At 43.9% G+C, this 17,880-nt stretch overlaps 1 protein-coding gene across 9 annotated transcripts in view; it reads left to right on the top strand.

Moving 5' to 3' along the window:
* AHI1 (Abelson helper integration site 1) overlaps positions 1 to 17,880 on the top strand; it is a 184,473-nt gene that overhangs the window by 152,376 nt on the left and 14,217 nt on the right. For all 9 annotated transcript variants that reach the window (XM_053288476.1, XM_053288440.1, XM_053288454.1 and 6 more), the window contains one exon: positions 12,950 to 13,012. In XM_053288476.1, coding sequence (XP_053144451.1) covers positions 12,950 to 13,012 — 63 coding nt within the window. The remainder of the gene's footprint in view (positions 1 to 12,949; positions 13,013 to 17,880) is intronic.

Here is a 17,880-nt window from a genome sequence, read left to right as displayed (position 1 = left end):
ACAGAGAGCTGGATTAGAATCACTCAGCACAGCACTCTATCTTCTTCTTTGCTTATTTTCAGCTGGTCACTTCTTGGCACCTCCACTAGAGGTGGCACCTCCAGCTGGCCACTTCTTGGCACCTCCACTAGACTTACCCCCCACTAGCTACCACTGCTCCCCTCCTGCCCCCATTCCTGTCTGACATTTTCAAAAACCAGAAGGGAAGGAAGCAGAAGAAAATGTAGAGCTGGGTGCCCAACACACTCTTCTTTCCTTCTCCATGCTTGCTTCTTTCTAGCTTTTGAAAATGGCAGAGGGAGGAGGAGAGCAATAGTGACTGCTGCAATGCTACTGGGTAAGGTAAGGAAGATGGAGGGGGAAAGACCTAGGGTAGGGAAAGAGTGACGCCTGCGTGCTGCCAAGGGGGTGCTCACCACACTGCCTTAAGAATCAGGGGCTAGCCCTGCTTAAGTATCCAAGCAAAGGATTACAGACTAAATTGATTGATTGATTGATTGATTGTTACATTTATATACCGCCTTTCATTAAAAACAATCCCAAGGCGGTTTACAAAAGTTAAAAAAATACAATAAAAACGACAATAAAAATATTAAGCTAAAAATACAAAACCAATCTAATTAAAAATCTATAAAATACTAACACAAAAACTATACGTGAGTAAAACACATAGAAGCAGCAATAAAACAATCATGTAAAGGCTGGATAAAAAGCCAAGATTTAACAAGCTTTCTACAAACTGTGATGGAGTCAGAGGAGTGAATGGCCACTGGGAGAGCATTCCAAAGTCTGGGGGCAGCAACAGAGAAGGCCCTGTCCTGACAGACAATGATTGGCATGTAGTTCTATTCAGCTTAGGGCAGAACAACACATTACAAAGAACTTGGGGCTTGGAAACTTGGGAAAATGGCAGTCCTTTGTTGAGTTCAACCCTCCCCCACTATAAGGTCTCTTTCAATTCAGATTGTTTCCCCCTGACAATATAAATAGAGGCGGTTCAACCCAGATTTATTGTTTTTACCAGCTGCCCCACTCTTTGTAAAGTATAGTTCTCCTGTCAGGGGTCTAGAGAGGCCCAGGCCTAGGGTTGCCAACTGTCCCTCATTATGCAGGATGTCCCTCATTTCAGGGATGAAATGTTGGTCCTTATAGGGACAGCATTTGTCCCTCTTTATTCAATAGCATATAATTCAATTACATATACGTCAATGATACTCGGGCTTTTGATTACTACTGCATATACCTCCCAGCCCCCCCAGCTAGCCCCCACAAACTTGTGACCCTCCTTCTGGAACTTGTGTCCCTCATTCTGGCAATGAAATGTCGGCAACCCTACTTGGGTCACTTCAAACTTTTGAGGCCCCTAGCCATAATAAAAATTAAAAATGATGACACATGAAGACAAAATAATGCACCAAAAATAGTGATCCATAATTTGATATTTTTTAAAACAAGTGCTTTTCTAGCCTTTTTCTGTGCAAATGCACTAATTACTGAACGGAAATCTAGCCCAAAACAACCAATAACTTGAAATACAACTCCTCCTTCCATTCCAAAGTCAGAGTGGTGTGTTTGTGTATCCACATCTTCATTTCATCTACATATCCACATCACTAATAACTGTCTTTTGTTGGATTTCCACTAGGAACAAAAATACCAACATACACAGTACAGTTTAACTTTTCATCACCCTGATAAAAGAGTCCCACTTACACGCCAGTATGTACAAAGCAGTTCTGTGCAATTCAGGCTTTCCCATTCAGTTCAATGGAAGAAGCAGCTCAACATACATGGAAGGATTTGTCCACATCACTTCTCCCTCTTTCAAAATTAGTGCATCAGAGCTGCCATGTATTGAAGAGATTGCTGAATTGGCATGGAAATGTGAAGTTTGTCTCTCCTGAAAATTCCCAAACAAAAAAACTGGACTGGAGGGAAAAGTTTGACTGAAAGGTCCCAAACAATCCAGAATGCCTGTGGACTCTTTTTTATATTTGTATACCAAGCATTGGTAGTAGGGACTTTGTAAAAGCTTGTTCTGTTCTTAATGAAGTGTGTCTCAGATCTTGGAGCAAGACTTGTGTGGGATTCATAATTTGTTCTGAAAATGCTTTTAGCATTTCCTCTATTGAGTAGCTCTATAATCAAAGCTCTGTGGCATATGTGCAAGAAACTTTAATGAGCAACATTATTCATATGGAGTGGCATTCCAGTGAACAGTAGTTGAATGTTGAAAGTCACTTTTTTGTTGTTGTAAACAAGCAGTATTAATATTCACAGCCTAATACACATATGCATAATATACATGCATAGCATGGATGCCACAGTAAATCTCTTCTTAGAGCAGTTTCTAGCATGTAGTTCATATGCAGCAACTCATAATTTGCCTCATTCTGACACAGCAAATCTTCATATTAGGATGTTTGCATTTTGGAAATGGTCATAGGAACATAGGAAGCTGCCATATACTGAGTCAGACCATTGGTCCATCTCGCTCAGTATTGTCTACACAGACTGGCAGCAGCTTCTCCAAGGTTGCAGGCAGGAATTTCTCAGCCCTATTTTGGAGATGCCAGGGAAGGAACTTGGAGCCTAGATGCTCTTCCCACAGCGGCTCCATCCCCTAAGGGGAATATCTTACAGTGCTCACACTTCTAGTCTCCCTTTTGTATGCAACCAGGGTGGACCCTGCTTAGCTTAAGGGGACAAGTCATGCTTGCTGCCACAAGACCAGCTCTCTTCCCTGGCTAGGACTCACATATATGAAGTAATATAAAGTGGCTTCTGTATGACAACTTCCCATTAAATAATATTATCACCTCCCATTAAATTCTTAGTAAGAACCAACCACAGTTTGACATGTTACCGTTATCATTTGGGGGTTCTTGCAACAGCTCCATGTGACAGCCATAACACTGGAGTAGTTCACTGTGTGGTTTGCTCTTATTGTGTGAAGCCTCTCCATACTGCCACTAGCAAGCATTGCCTGATGACAGGTGGAAGAGGCATGAAAACACTCCATGTGATCAGTTTGATCTACATGGAGATTTCCTCTATACATTACAGCTACTAAGAGGAGCAGTTGTCACGTAGGCAGTTTCAGGCAGTGTCCATGGTGACTACATTTTACCCCATACATAGGATATAAACTGGGGCTGCAATATTAATTAATTGAACTGATTTAAGTTCTGTGGCTTGATTTACCAGGAATTGCCTCCAATCCAACCAGGCACCAGTTATCTCTTCCTTGGCTGCTTCCTGTGCACCATCCTCAGATATGAAGGTTGTTCTCATGGCCAGCCCTACAGGATTAGGACAGTGCTAGCCCAGGTAGGGCTGGTCATGAGAAGTGCCAGGTTTGCTCGCAATCCCACTACTCCTGCCCTGGGTAGCCCTGGTTCTTAACCCAGGCTAAAAGTGAGGTAGGAGGGTGCACGCATGCCTCTTACCACACTAATCATGGAGGGGAACGGCAGTCTACCCTCTAACAGGGATCCCCAGATGTTGTTCACTACAACTCCCAGTTTCCCCAGCTGCAGTGGCCTTTGGCTGGGCATTATGGGAGTTGTAGTCAACAACATCTGGGAATTCCTGTTAGAGGGAACATTGGTGAGTGGGCTCCTGGCAGCTCCTCCTGGGAGGAGAGCCGGGGGCGGGGAGCAGCAGACCAGCAGCTGGGAGATTAGTGCTGACTTGAAGAATATCCCCTAATCTATGTGGCAAGATGCTACACATGAACAGATTAATAGATGGAGAGGCAGCCACTATGAAGAGTGATTTAAAGCCGTTTTCCTGTACAGTCTTCCAGAGGTGGTGTAAAGGAGGCCTAGCGCATGCCCTGCCCCCCCCCCATTGAAGAGAGAGGGAACATGGTGTTGGCTGGCAGGCAGGCGACTCTGGGAAGAAGCCCCTTTGCTAAAAGGAGGGCAGGATGGAAGAAGATGGCAGCACTGCAGATCTCTCCTGCCACTGCTGCCTTCTCCCACCCACTTTCCATCTTTCTACCAACCCTTATATGGAGGCCCTCCCTCCCTCCCCAAGTATATTTAACAAAAAAATGAAGCACACACTTCTTTAGGTGAAGCACTTTGGATCCACATTTTAATAAAACTTTAATTCAACATCTGGAAGTACTCAAAATATCCCAGGGCATGTTAGTATTTTTAATATATTATTTCCTACAGTTTACCTCAGCTCAAGGACGTTTGATGGGGCTTTTCAGAGAGCTCATAAATATCTTCTTTTTAAAAGAATCATAATGAGAATAGTAATAATCCTCATCATGATGACTCATCACTGATTAACAAGAGCCACTCCTTCCCTTTGGGTAAAACTCATTGCCTTCACAGTGTTGCTAATCTACAAACCCTCATATCAAGGAAATAAGAGTCAAGAATAGGCTCAGACCTGCATGGCAGCACTGAGAAATGATTGCTAGGTAGATGCCACTATGGTCAAACTAGACCTGATGGTGGTAGAACTGGGCTGGGCTGCTCAGCTTCAGTCCTGCAGATGTTGGCCTACAATTCCCATAATCCCTGGCTATTGCCACTGTGGCTGGGGAGTTGTAGTCCAAAAACAGCTGGGGGGGGGGCTAAGTGAGCAGGCCTGGCTTAAACACAGATTTGTCTCAATTATATAGAAATCGGGGGGCTGTATTTTAAAAGCAGGAATTTAACTTTTAAAAAAATACTTTAAAAAGCAAAAGGGACACATGGGTGCAGGATTCTCATCACCTACAGTTTAACTTCCTTCAGCTCATGCTTTTCTCCAAGCCAGGCTGCCTCCCAGTATCAGAACCTGGTTGATAGGAAAGGCCTTAGGAAGGTCAGTTTCAGGCAGGTAGAGGATGTGGGAATCCCTCACAGTTCCTGACCCTTGTTACAATCAATCTACCAACCCCCACCACATGAACACACAGATTTGCTACTGTCACCTGTAGTTTCAAATACAGCATGACTTTCCAAATTGCAGCATGCATGATACCAAGTACTAGCTAGTATTGTGAGTATAATATTTGTAAAAAGATCACTATGGCGGCTTCTTCTTCTTCTTCTTCTTCTTCTTCTTCTTCTTCTTCTTCTTCTTATTATTATTATTATTATTATTATTATTATTATTACATTTATATCCCGCTCTTCCTCCAAGGAGCCCAGAGCGGTGTACTACATACTTAAGTTTCTCTTTCACAACAACCCTGTGAAGTAGGCTAGGCTGAGAGAGAAGTGACTGGCCCAGAGTCACCCAGCTAGTATTATGGCTGAATGGCGATTTGAACTCGTGTCTCCCCGGTCCAAGTCCAGCACTCTAACCACTACACATTGCATAATAGATATGATCCACAAACAGAAGTTGAAACAACAAAGAGTTTAGTAGCACTTTAAAGATTAACACATTTATTTCAGCATAAGCTTTCATCAACTAGAGCTCAAGAAAAGAGAAGTAGGACATTAGATGAGGTTGCGAAGCACTCAAATAGTATCCATGCACAATTTAACAATATATCCCAAGGTGGAACATTATACTAAATGAGAAATATTATCTTAGTTGAGTGAACCTCATTGACATAAGGTAGGATCCAGCAAGCCCGTTGTATAAGTGAAAGGCACTTCCACTCATGCAAAGGGGTGCTGATGCAGTGTAATGGTTAGAGCATTGGGCAAGGGCCAGGGAGACCTGAATTAAAATCTCTGTTCACCATGACACTCACTGAGCAAGTCACCTTGCTCTCAGCTTAACTTACCTCACAGGGTTGCTCTGAAGATAAACATAACCATGTACACCACTCTGGGCTTCTTGGAGGAAGAGCATGATCCAAATATTACAATAAAATAAAATAAGGTTCACCAGTACCTCCATCCAGCTGTAACCTCACCTCACCGTTTCACACCATTCCAAGGTCTTCTGACCCTCAGTACTGACTTGGTGGATGCAAAGTAGGAAGGAGGAAGTGGGAAATTCCCCTTTACACAACCACAACTCTACTCATGGTTCTCTGGATCCCATCCGCTATTCCTGTAACAGCATGTCACAAAAGAGAATGATGGATCCCTTGCAAATCGATTTATTTATTTTTTAAGTGGAGAGGATTATTCACTGCAAATGTTAAATTAGTAATGATTACAAATGTGTCCATCTTACTATCTCATTCTTGTTGCAATCCCTAAACGCTACTGGACAAAGCCCTAATCATTTACTTAAGGTTTATGCAGGGCTCATCCAGAAGTATTATTTATTACAAGCTGACCTGGTGCAGAGCATCTGCGCACCTGGTTTTCCCTTGGCCCACCCACCAGCACCTGCTTCTCCTCGGCCTGCCGGTGGCCGCTTCTCCTCAGCCTGCCAGTGGCCGCTTCTCCTCGGCCCACTAGCTCGCCCAGCAGCAGCCGCTTCACCTCGGTCCGCTGGCGGCTGCTTCTCCTCGGCCTGGTGGCTGGCCTGGGACAGCCGCTTATCCTCAGCCGGCTGGCCCAGCAGCGACTGCTTCTCCTCGGCCAGCCCAGTGGCTGTCACTTCTCTGCCAGCTGGCCACCTGTCCCCATCACTAATTGGCAGCTCACTCACGAACTCTCATGAGAGCTGCCACACATAGGATTAGCGACGGGTACGTTTACGAGAATTTATTTTCATTTATTTTCTTATTTATTTATTTATTTATTTATTTATTTATTTATTTATTTCTCACCAGACCTTTTTTATTGCATAAATTAAAACATAGAGGGAATTGCAACAAAGAACAGATGTTTCAACTTGTATACGTCAGCTTCATGATCACTGAAGCTGATGTATATACGTCAGAATGTCTGTTCTTTGATGCAATTCCCTCTTTCTGTGTTTTAATTTATACAATAAAAAGGGTCTGGAGAGAAGTATTGTAGCAGATCGATCATACACATTGCATTGCCTTTATATCAACTATTTATTTATTTATTTTATTAAAAATATATCCCATCCCTCCAGTACAATACTGTTTAGGGAGGGTGGCTCACAACAATAAAACAATAAGAGTAATTTAACATTTAACACAATAAAACAAATAACAATAAAACAAAACTGCAGTGTGTGTGTATGTTATGTGTTATGTGTTTTTACTTGTGGTTTTAATGCTGTGTTGTGAGCTGTCCAGAGAACAACTTATTTTGGGGCGCCTAACAAATCAAGTTGTTTATTATTGATTGGTTGAGTGATAAAACATAATATAGAATAAAAACAAAACAAACTCAATTAAAATTAAGAACTAAACGGGCTGTAATAAAACACATTAAAAAGCCTCTCTGAACAAGTAGGTTTTCAGATCTTTTTTAAAAACCCTAGGGGTGGGAGCATGAGAAAGCTCTTCTGGGAGGGCATTCCGGAGCAGAGCAACCACAACGAAAAAGGACCTGTCTCTTGTCCCCACCAATCAAATCTAGGGAATGGTGTGACCACGAGCAGAGCTTGAGATGATGAGTGAAGGGCCCTGACAAATTCGTATGGACAACTTCGTATGGGCAGTTCAACAGATACTCTGGTCCCAAGCCATGTAGGGCTTTAAAGGTCAAAACCAACACTTTTAATCTAGCCTGGAAGCAAACTAGCAGCCAGTGAAGCTGCCGCAGGAGGGTGTAATACTTGAAAAGCTACTAGTGCCCAAGAGCATCCTTGCACTAGCGGAAGCTTCTGAACAGTCTTCAAGGGCAGCCCCATGTAGAGCACATTGTAGCAATCCAATCTGGATGTTACCAGTGCATGAGTGACTGAGGTCAGATCCAACTTCTCCAAGTAGAATTGCAGTTTGTGTACCAGCTCTATTTGGTAAAAGGCACTCCTGCACACCACTTCCACCCGAGACTCCAAGGACAAGAGTGTCGGATACAGTAGCACCCCCAAGCTGGAACTTGGTCTTATAGGGGAGTGTGACCCCATCCAAGACCAGATTTACCTCACCACTCAGATAATCACTTTTACTGATCCAAAGCACTTCCATCTTATCTGGATTAACTTTCAGTCTGTTTGCCCCCATCCAATCCAAAACAACCTGCAGACACAGACATCAGTTCAGGACATCCACTGTTCAGGACATCCACTGTGGGGGTTTCATTGGCATATTGATAACAGCACAGCCCATACCCACAGGTGACATCTCCCAGTGGTTTCATGTAGATGTTAAAGAACATGTGGAACAGAATAGAACCTGTGGCACCCCATAGGCCAATGGCCAAAGAGTAGAGGAGGCATCCCCCAGCACCACCTTCTGGGTACGGCTCCTGGGGTAGGACTGGAGCCAGCATATCATGCTCCCCCGCCCCCCAGTCTAAACTAAGAGAGGCAACCCAGAAGGATACCATGGTTGATGGTATTGAAAGCCAATGAAAGGTCTAGGAGAATCAACAGGGTCACATTCCCCCCTGTCTACCTCCCAACATCCACCAGGGCAACCAAGTCGGTTTCTGTCTTACATCCAGGCCAGAAACCAAACTGGAAAGGATCGAAGTAATCAGTTCCATCCAGGACTGTCTGAAGTGGAGATGCCACCACACACTTCAGTACCTTGCTCAAAAATGGCAGGTTAAAGACTGCCCAAAGGTTGTTTAACATGGTCGGATCCAAAAGGGCTTTTTCAGGAGGGGTCTAATTACAACCTGCTTTGGCATGGGGGGGTACCACCTCTGATTCAAGGAGGCATTTACCACCCCTGCCACCCATGGGCCTAGCCCCTTTCTGGCTGCCTTCACCACCCATGAAGGGCAAGTATTGAACACACATGTGGTAGGTCTTAGAATTCTAAGCAGCAGGTCCAGCTCCTCAGGCAACACAGACTGATAGGTTTCCAGCCTAATAGGACCAAATGGTACATCAGCTGCATTCAGTTCTGATTGTTTGACAAAACCTTGTCAAAAACTATATTAAAACAACCACAAGAAGTCAGCAGCTTGTAACAGTAAGTCCCATACAAGTTGCTGACTTTCTATGGTTGTAATATAGTTTTTGACAAGGTTTTTATTTTCTGACTTTATATCCCTTACTAGTTGAGTGTTTTTCTAACCCCAGTATCTCTTTACCTTTGGGATAGAGACAAGAATATGTTTTCATCACATTTGGCAATATAACCAGTCAACTGTAAGTTTCACTTAAACTTACTGAGGCTATTCACACGCGCAGAGGAAACCGGGCTAAGGGGGCCCAGTCCGGTTTCCCCCACGTGTGTGAACCACCATGTGACTCCCAGTGGTTAGCACATTTAATTGTCCCTCCCCCCACTTAAATTAGGTAAATGGAGCGAGTGCTCCGCTAACCCCGTTTTGGCGATCGTGAGTTGCAGCAATTTGTGAGTAGATCCCCAACCAGAAGGCTACAGCAAGCCTCCTGGCCTTGGGGGTCTCCCCAAAATGCCCCGCGCACTTGTGGGACTTGACCCGCTCTCCCCGCAGAACCCTTCAAGGCTCTTCTATGCACTTATTGTGTGTAGAGCTTCACTGTTTAATGTATCAATATGTTAATGGGTACAAAGCATCCCTCGGGGGGATATATTGGAAAGGTCAGTTTACATACCCATATCAAAGAAATGAAATTTAACAGATTGCACAAACCATCGCACAATATCCTTAATTTCACATGCTAACAAAATAATGCTTGGGATCATACAACTCAGATTAGAGCCCTACGTGGAAAGGGAAATACTAGATGTTCAAGCTAGTTTCAGAAAAGGCCAAGGAACAAGAAATATCATTGCTAATGCACGTTGGATAATTGAGAAAGTCAAAGAATACCAAAAAGAAGTCAATATGTGCTTTATTGACTACAGAAAAGCCTCCAGTTGCTTCAACCATGTCAAGCTGTGGAATGTCCTTAGGAAAATGGGCATCCCAGAATATCTCATTGTTCTCATGAGAAATCTATACACAGGACAAGAAGCCTGAGCCCAAATGAAACATGGTGAAACAGACTGGTTCCAGATTGGCAAAGGAGTAAGATAAGACTGTATACTTTCTCCTTATTTATTCAACTTATACGCTGAACATATACTGAAAGCAGCTGGATTTGAAGAAGATGAGCATGGCTTCAAAGCTGGAGGAAGAAACATCAATAACCTGCACTATGCTGATGACACCACTTTGATAGCTGAGAATGTGGATGATCTGCAAGCTCTAGTGATGAAAGTCAAGGAGCACAGTGAAAAAATGGGACTATGACTAAATGTAAAGAAGACTAAACTAATGACAATGGGTCATTAGAATGACCCAGCCTCAGAAGTGTTAATGACGACATTGAAGAGGTGGATAGCTTCTGCCTTTTAGGATCAACTGTCAACAGCAAAGGATCCAGCAGTCAAGAAATATGCTGCAGACTCACACTTGGTAGGGTTGCAGTGAATGCCTTGGAAAGGATATTTAGATGCTGTGACGTGTCTATACCTACAAAGATTAGAATTGTTCAGACAATAGTTTTCCCTGTGACACTCTATGGATGCAAAAGCTAGACTTTGAAGAAGCAAGGTAGAAAATGTATTGATGCTTTTGAACTTTGGTGTTGGAGAAGACTTTTGAAGATACTGCCATCAGTGTTTCCTCTGACAGGGATTCCCAGGTGATGTTGACTACAACTCCCATAATCCCCAAGCAAAAGTCATTGCAGCTGGGAATTCTGGGAATTGGCGTCAACAACATCTGAGAATCCCTGTTATAGGAAACACTGGCTGTGGTCAGCCAGGAAAACAAACAAATGGATTATAGAACAAATTAATGTAGAGTTTTCACTCAAGGCACAAAGGTTCTGAAGAAGACTTTTGAGGATACCATGGACAGCCAGGAAAACAAACAAATGGATCACAGAACAAATCAATCCAGAATTATCACTTGAGGCACAACTATCAGGCTCAAACCATCATACTTTGGACACATTATGCAAAAACTCAGCTCCCTTGAGAAATCCATAATGCTGGGGAAAGTTGAAGGAAAGAGAAGATGAGGACGATCAGCAGCAAGGTAGATGGACTTGATCACAACAGCAATGAATACACCACTGAGAGACCATAAAAGCCAAGTTGAAGACAGATCAACTTGGAAAGAGCAACTTGGAAAGAATCTATCTATGGTCGCTAAGAGTCAACACCATCTTGATGGCACTTAATCAACAAATCAATGCTTCTTGAAATACGTTAGAGGTTTATATAATGACTGAGTTTCATTTCATAGAAGATCAAGATGCTGACCAATGTCAATTTACAAGACCTATGTCCACTGGCATTTGACAAAGAAATATCTTGAAATGGTCACCCGTTCACCGTAGCGTGTGGACTTCTTCATTCATCTTTTCACCTTATGGACTCCATTGTTCTATTTTGATATATAGTTTGTAGACTTTATCATCTATGTGTTCATTTCTACTATGTGCTCCATTGTTCATAGTTGACAATACAGTTGTGCTGTCTATATTCATCAACTGATCCATACTGAATACATTTTCTAACATAGTCACTCACTATTATATTGTGGTTATTCCTTTCTTCCTCATTGGACAGTTTGGTTGGGGATCTTTTTGGTTCTTTTTGTGGCATATGTGTATAGATCCTATATTTTTTTGTTCTGCAAATAACTTAACATCCAAGTCAGCCTGGATACAAGCAATTTTATCAGCAAAATGTAATGCAAATTGGTCACAGCAGGCTGATGAAGGTTCAATTTGATTATCTTTGGTGCCCTCACTGAGTAGCCCCAAACCACTCGAAAAAGCTCCACTAGATGACATTGAACAAACGTAATGTGGCTTAAAAGTAAGCTTAAAAGTAAGATTTCTTTCCCATCACCACGACCACCACCACCCCACCACAGAGTAGGCACTAATATTGGCTCTAGCCTGTGTTCACTCATGTTCATTCTGAGTTTCCCACCATCAATGCTCAAGCCATCTACCGGCTTGGCTCAGCCTGCCACATGTGTGGAGAGGACACTTAGGCATGATCATGTCAATCATCCGGTTCATCTCTTCATAACAGAGGGAGTCCAGGGCATTGACATGATTGTCTGCTCTTTTAGCAGAAAAGTCCACCACAGCCATTAGGAATCCATTAGGATCTATAGCCTCTGGGGGTAGACCATCCTAACTGGTCCCCCACCCTTGCAGTGGTATACCAGGTTGACCCCAAGTCCAATCTTCACCAGATAGTGATCTGTCCATGAAAACAGTGTTAAAGCCTCCTGGATAATCCATGGAGCACCACTGTCTACTGATGACCCCAAAACCAGATTGAATGTATGACCTGCCACATGTGTGGAGCCAGATATCATTTGAGACAAGCCCAAGGTCATCATGGAGGACATGAAGTCCCGAGTTGAACCAGATAGGGCAGCCTCAGCATGGACATTAAAGTCCTCCAAGACTAAGAGCCTTGGGGTTCGCAACACCACATCTGACACCACCTCAAGCAGCTCGTACAGGGAAATTGTTAGGCAGCAGGGTGGGCAGAATCCCAACTGTGATCCCGACACCACATGGAGATATTCAAAATGATCAGAATGGTGGACAATGCATCTGGTGAGGGGGATGGTCTCCCTACCTCACCCCCACCCTGCCTTGGGTGATGCAGCACCTGGAAACCTGTTGGACACAGTTCATTACAATTCATGGAGTTTGCAAAATAGTAGTGCTTGGTGTATAGCTCCCACTGGCTCCAATTCTGTGCACAAGCTTCTTAAAAATGTACTGAAATCCATGGGATTGTAAGCAGTTTGCATGTAGGATTGTGATCACTGGCCAACATCCAAACCATCCTTGTTTTCCATTGCAATTTTCGGTTATCTTCCCAACTATGTCATTTCAGATATTTCCACTATTTTTAATTTGTATTGCCTATTTGCTGTAATTATGCATAAGGAAGTACATTTTGAAATAAGGTATATAGTAGTTGAACATAGATTATAGAAAGACATCTTACTAATGCAATCTATTCATGTGAAATAATTTATTTTAGAGTGCTGAGTTTCCAGCTGGGTTTTATGGAGGAGACACTAGTTCAATCCCTGTCCAAGAAACAGTAAGTTCTGTGCAGTTTTTAAATCTCTTTGTTCAATTTAATGTCTCCCCCACACAGTTGTTTAGATTAAAGATTATTCATAATTAACTCTTCTAAAGGGACCTTAAATTCTTCACCATTGACTTTAAGAATATATCGATTCCAAATATTTCAAAAGTACTCAAAGCCAAGATTCATGTTATGTTATAGTGCACTTCTATGCATGTTTATTCAGAAGTTAATCCCTCTGTGTTCAGTAGGATTTACCCCCAAGTATGTTTGCATAGAATTGCAGCCATCAGTTATTATATTTTGGTCTTTATTTCAGAGTCTAGGCAAATACAATATTTTGAAGCATACACTGTATTTACGTGCATAAAGATGGTCCTAGGAGTCATCATAGGCCCTTTAATTTACAGGTTTTCACTGTAATAGTGAACATTTCAATCAGTGCTTCATCATGAACTAAAGCATTACCCAAGACTTCTGAACATTTTAAACACTGGACTAAGTGGTCCTGTTTAAAATTAGTGCAAAAGTCCTCCTCTATTTTCACCACACACACAAACCTTCAGCAAAAATGGAGGGGAGGTTTGTGGCAGGGAAACCTACAAAAGTGACACGAGAGTTTTGTAGCTGGTGGAGCAAGCAGCTTGGCAGCAGTGAGACTTTTCTTTCTTAACAGAAAGATGCTGTAGTCTGTGTGGCCAGCGACAGCAGAAACACTAAAAGCATTGTTCCTCTTCCATCACCATGTTCTTCTCTGCTGGTATAGGAGTTCACCCAATGTGGGTTATGCGACCCCCACCCCCCATGCTCCAGGAGGCAGGATTAAGACAAAATTGAAGAATCCTTAAATAGGCCCCCTGTGATAGGCTGAACAAGTGACCTCTGTCTCCACCCCACTTAAGTCCCAGCAAACAGTGGGACCCAGCCAGCCAGGCACTTCAGAGGGCCTACTCACCCCCGTGAATTTGAGTGTTAGGTGCCGGAGGCAATTCAGCAGTCCAATTCAGCAGTCCTTAAAATCACACAAGGGCCTTAAGGCATGTAAGAGGTGGAGAAGTATCTCCTTCCTCATCAGAAACTGCACCTGTTAAAAACACAAAAAATCAATTAGGAAAAAGCATAAAAAGCAGAATAGGCATAACAGATAATCAGAGGACTAGGGAGAGGGGGTGGGATGTCCTGAAATATTGCATCTGGTTGGACTCCAAGAGTTATCTGTCCCACCTGACTCAAATTTGGATTTATGCTCTGAGGAGGAGGAGATATCTGATGATAATTCACCCCCTACTTCCAAACAATGTTTATTTTGAATGGAGGATTTTCGGCTTCTGATTAACCAGGAGATATCTGCCTTGAGATTAAAAACTAATAGCTCAGATAAGGATGTAGTTATTATGAAGGGATCCCTCATGCTCCCAAAGCCTAAGATACCACACACCAGGGTACCTACACCTAAGGAGTTACCAATACTACCAGGGAGGAATGGAGCTCCCCCCCGCTACATCTAGACATGCTACTGCGCTGGCTAACAAGCTTTATAACCTTGAGGAGGACACCTTAGTCATACTCAGAGTTCCCCTCACAGATGCACCAATTGTGGCTCTCCTCAGTGCCACGGTGGTGCCCAAGGACAGGGACTCCATGCTCAAGGAACCAAGCAATAAAAAGGCGGAGGCCACCATTTGCAGGGCCCACAAGTCCACGTCTATGGCCATCAGAGCTGACACTACCGCCTCATTGGTTTCCAGAGTTTCTGTATAGATGAGCTATTTAATAACCCTCCATCAGACCCGGTAAAGAAGAGCTGTAAACAGTTAAAACTGCATAGGGCCACAACATTCACTCCTGATGCCATGCTGGACAGCATTAGGTTCTTGGCATGCTCCATCAGAGACTAAGGAGAAGCACAAATGGGAGTATAAGGGGCTCCCTTGCTCTGGTTCTCACAACCATTCAGGGCCTTTTGCCCTTCTTTTCATCCAAGGGACTCCACAAGAACCTATAAATCATACTGGAATAGAGCTAGAGAACAAGGCAGCCAGTCCTTCACTCTACAAAACAGGACCTTCTTTTCCACCCAGGCTAAGGGGCCCAGGCAGAAGTCCTGATGGTCACTGCAGAAAAGTGGGGAACTGCCCTTCAGACTTTTGTCCCACTTTGAAATAATCCACATCAGATCTCTGGGTTCTCTCCATTATGAATCGGGGTACACGATGGAGCTCTATCGTCAACTAGGAGACAAGTTCCTACCTACCCCGAGATCCAGAAAACCATCTAAACACCTTTGGCTACTACAAGCCATTCAACATTTAATACAAATAAGGGCCATAGAACCAGTACCAGCAGACAGGAAAGGCAGAGGAATATACTCCATCCTCTTATCTGTTCCAAAGAAAGACAGCTTCTTAAGAGTGGTGCTGGACATCAAGGCAGTTAACAAGTATATAGTCAAGAGGATGCTTCACATGGAGACGCTACGCTCCATTGAAGAAGCTTTACAGGCTGGAGACTACCTGGCATCAATAGACTTTCAGAGGCCTACCTCCATGTGCCGATGAACCTGGACAGCAAGATGTTGCTACACTTTTTGCTATTAGGGGCATCACTACCAATACAGGGCCCTGCCGTTTGGCCTGTCCTCCCCCCGCACCCGTGTTTTTACAAAGGTACTGGTGCCACAAGTAGCATACCAGGCTTTAAGGAGTCCACTTATACTGTTATTTGGATGATCTCATATGAGCCAGAACAGAGGGGGAGGTGCGATTGGCACTACAAAGAACAATGACATGTCTTCAGCAACATGGTTTCATGGTGGATGAAGGGAAAAGTCACCTCACACCCTCTCCGCACCTACAACACCTGGGGGTGACTGTGGACACCATGGACAACCGTTTCTACCTTCCTCTGGAAAGAATTAAGATTCTCCTATCCTTGTTGGGGGAAGACTTGGTGCCGCTGATACTGGATCTGTCCTTCACTCTGAAGGTCAATTCAGTGTTCCACAGGTCTGCGAACATTTACTTGCCTTCATTTTGCCCTGAGCATAAACATGCCGGGGGAAAGCAGTGGCACAAACTGGATGTGTGAAGGGCAATTTGCACCTACACTGACAGGACTGCACCATTTTAGAAATCAGATGCCTTGTTTGTTTCATTCTGTCTGTCCAATATGAGCCAGAAGGCATCAACGGCCACGATTGCTTGTTGGGTCAAGTCTTATATCGTAGTTCCCTACGAGTCACAGCATTTGCCAAATTCTGGCTGAGTTAATGCCCATTCAACAAGATCGGCTGGCACGTCGGCTGCTCAGGGACCAATGCATCCCTGGAGGAGATTTGTAAGGCTGCTGCATGGAAGTCACATTCTGTGTTTTCCAGGCATTACAGACTGGATGAGCACACATTGTCTCGGGTGGCATTTGATCAGTGGGTCCTGCAACAGCTCCTTCCCGGACAATAGATCCAGCCTGGGCTTGTTCCCACCTTTGGTTGTGTATTGTGGTATTACCTATGTTGGGTGACCTATACCATCAGAGAAAGGAATGTTGGTACTCACCATGAAGGTTTCTTCTTGCTGGTAACAGAGGTCACCCAAGCCCAACCGGGATTATTGGCTGGATCTACAGTCTGGGAGGGGGCTGCCCGTTCCTTCTGCTGTATTCTTATTCTCACATTCTTCCCCCCCCCCGTTGAGCCAGTGTGGGCTTCTTTTACCTATTTATATTTTTTAGCTGTTGTGGCTGGGTTTTTTTCCCCTGTTTTGGGCTAGAGCTGTTCAAGCAAACTGAGAGGAACCACCCACAGGGGGCTTATTTAAGGGTTCTTCAGTTTTATCTTAATCGGTGAATACCAATGTTCCTTTTTCCAGAATGCAATTTTTTCCAGTATTGCACATGAATTAGGAGCAGTTTCCAGCTTTTTCTTGAAAAGAGCTAAGAGGACCCTGGATAGTGGATTTGAATAATCTCTACAAGACGAGCAAAGTTAGTAAAAGTTCTATCCAGTCAATGGTGATGAAGTATAGTTTAAAACAGTGGATTTCAAACTACTAGAGAAGCCTGAGAGGCTGTTCTCATGAGCACCAAGCCTAGGCTTAGGATCCTGGCATGGTTCCCAGCACTGCTGCTGCACCAAACTGAGCGCCAAAACCTGGCTTCGCTTAATGGGTTAATGGAGCAAGCACCCCATTAACCCAGGCTCCGGGATCATGTGTCAATGTGGGCTGTTTGCAACCCACCCTGACACACAGATGAGCGTCTATAGTGCTGGTCTCCCAGGGCAATCCCCCAATGCACTGTGCTCATCACATGGTGCATTGTGAGATTCCCCCAGAACACCGCACCAGTTGCTGCCGTGGCTGTTGTGTGCACAGCGTTGCAGTGCAGCTGAACCAGTCCAGATTGTCTGCGGGGAAGCTAGGCTTAACCTGGCCTTCTCCTCGCCCACCAGTCTGCCTGATTATGTGAAAGGCCCCTGAGGTTCCTTGAAAGATTATCAGTTTTCCAATAAGATTACCAGTTCTACCACCACCTTAAGTGGGGAAATGTTTGACTGACAAGCAGAAGGTTGCCGGTTCGAATCGGGCAGCAGCGATATAGGAAGATGCTGAAAGGCATCATCTCATACTGCGTGGGAGGAGGCAATGGTAAACCCCTCCTGTATTCTACCAAAGAAAACCACAGGGCTCTGTGGGCACCATGAGCTGAAATCGACTTGACAGCACACTTTACCTTTAATGATGGACAAACATTCTTGAAAGACACCCTGCCTGCCATTACCCATCTTTCAGTGCTATGTGCCTTTTCATTGAAGTGTTTGTCATCTTCTAAGGTGGGGGTTCTTAACCATGGATCCCCAGATGTTATCAGACTACAGCACCCAT

The sequence above is a fragment of the Hemicordylus capensis genome, chromosome 1 (assembly GCF_027244095.1).
Source record: "Hemicordylus capensis ecotype Gifberg chromosome 1, rHemCap1.1.pri, whole genome shotgun sequence".
Classification (NCBI taxonomy): Eukaryota; Metazoa; Chordata; class Lepidosauria; order Squamata; family Cordylidae; genus Hemicordylus; species Hemicordylus capensis.
Note: the sequence above shows the minus strand (reverse complement) of the source record. Positions and strands in the feature narration are given on the sequence as shown.